This window comes from Antechinus flavipes, chromosome 2, assembly GCF_016432865.1.
Source record: "Antechinus flavipes isolate AdamAnt ecotype Samford, QLD, Australia chromosome 2, AdamAnt_v2, whole genome shotgun sequence".
In the NCBI taxonomy this organism is placed as follows: Eukaryota; Metazoa; Chordata; class Mammalia; order Dasyuromorphia; family Dasyuridae; genus Antechinus; species Antechinus flavipes.
In genome coordinates this window covers 646651941-646653848 of record NC_067399.1, presented here as the reverse complement: position 1 = coordinate 646653848, position 1908 = coordinate 646651941, and the positions used below count along the sequence as shown (strand labels likewise).

Here is a 1908-nt window from a genome sequence, read left to right as displayed (position 1 = left end):
AGTAATGGGCATCCAGGCCATGGAGGATCCAGATTATAAGCATGTGTAGTAGCAAATGGTTCATATGGAGAAATGTCTGAAATTGATGAAAAGGACATATAAAGGGACAAAAACTAGTGAAAGATGAGATCCTTATTATGAATTGATTAGGAGTTAATTTTTAAGGGATCTGATTTTTCTATGAGTTTATGAGGAAGCTGTAATGCTTTGTATCTTACTCATGTACTCGTTTTGAAAAATAATCTATTGTTTGCCTTTCATGAATGTGCCTAAACATTTAACAATTTGCTTTTCATTTTCTAGATGTTAACTACCATCATATTTCTACAGTTTGGTTAAGACTTGAAAGTATAATCCAAGAATCACCTGATTTATCCAGAAAATCCTCCCACATCAATGGCCATTAGTAATTCCTCACAGGTGACAGAGTTCATTCTCCAGGGATTCTCTGAACACCCCAAACTCCGGCTTCTATTATTCAGTTGTTTCTTCTCCTTGTATGTGGTGGCCCTCACAGGCAATGTACTGATCATCACAGTCATCAAACTTAACCCAAGTCTCCACAGCCCCATGTACCTTTTTTTGTTTAACTTGGCTACAATGGACATTATCTGTACCTCCTCCATTCTGCCCAAGGTGCTGCAAGGACTGCTCATAGAGAAGAACACTATCTCCTATGGGGGCTGCATGACCCAGCTCTACTTTCTCATTTGGTCTGGATCATCAGAACTGCTTCTTTTTACAGTCATGGCTTATGACCGCTATGTGGCCATCTGCCACCCCCTGCATTACAGTACCATGATGAACAAAACACTCTGTAACATATTGGCAGCTGGCGTATGGCTCATTTGTGCCTTCAATTCCTCCATAAATACTGGTCTAATGACAAGACTATCTTTCTGTGGACCTAATGTTATTACTCATTTTTTCTGTGAGATTCCCCCTCTCTTGTTGCTCTCCTGTACTTCTACCTATATTAACAGTGTCATGACTGTCATAGCAGATGCATTTTATGGTTTGATAAATTTTCTTCTGACGTTGATATCATATGGTTTCATCATCTCTAGCATCCTGAAAATTCAGACATCAGAGGGAAAGAAGAGAGCATTCTCTACTTGTTCCTCTCATCTTATTGTGGTATCCATGTATTACACAGCTGTTTTCTATGCCTATATAAGTCCTATTTGCAGCTACAATCCAGAGAGGAGTAAACTGGCTGGTGTGTTGTACACCATGTTAAGCCCAACTTTAAATCCTCTGATTTATACCCTAAGGAACAAGGAGGTCAAAATGGCCCTTAGCAAGCTCTTTCTAACTTTTAGAAAGTAAGTAGGGATTTTTTAGTCTTTTAATATTGAATAGAAGTAGAACATAAGGCTATTTTATTTATGCCTGTGGTTTAGAAAATAGAAATATTAAAAATTATCTGTATAAAATATCCTTTGATACTTATTATGATGTTTGATTTTTCTGGTTACACTTGTCAGATTTGTAGGATTACTGATTCTCTTTTAAGTAGTGTTTGAATTTGAAATCGTTACTTTCAGGTTCATATTATTTCCTGGGATAGATATGCTTCCTTTTTAAAATTTATTTTAAAAACTTTTTTGTTTTCAAAACATATGCATTGATAATTTTCAACATTCATCCTTGCAAAACTATGCGTGCCAAATTCTTTTCCCCCCACTTTCTCCCAATCCCTCCCCTAGATGGCAAATCCTCCAATATATGATATGTGTGATTCTTCTTTCTATATATTTCCACAATTACCATGCTGCACAAGAAAAATCTGATTAGAAAGGGAAAAAATGAAAAAGAAAACTAATAATAAAAAATAACAACAAAAAAGTGAAAATACTATGTTGTGAGCCACACTCAGTCTTCACAATCCTTTTTTTGGATGTAGAT

General features: G+C 36.0%; 1 protein-coding gene across 1 annotated transcript; it reads left to right on the top strand.

Annotated features, from left to right (window-relative positions):
• Positions 1 to 348: 348 nt before the first annotated feature.
• Positions 349 to 1329, top strand: LOC127547188 (olfactory receptor 13A1-like). Its single transcript, XM_051974002.1, has one exon. The coding sequence runs from the start codon at positions 397 to 399 to the stop codon at positions 1327 to 1329; it is 933 nt and encodes a 310-aa protein (XP_051829962.1). The 5' UTR covers positions 349 to 396.
• The last annotated feature ends 579 nt before the right edge of the window (positions 1330 to 1908 follow it).

Excerpts from the sequence above, each read along its gene's own strand:
- LOC127547188 (XM_051974002.1), top strand. The coding sequence starts at position 397 with ATGGCCATTAGTAATTCCTCACAGGTGACAGAGTTCATTCTCCAGGGA.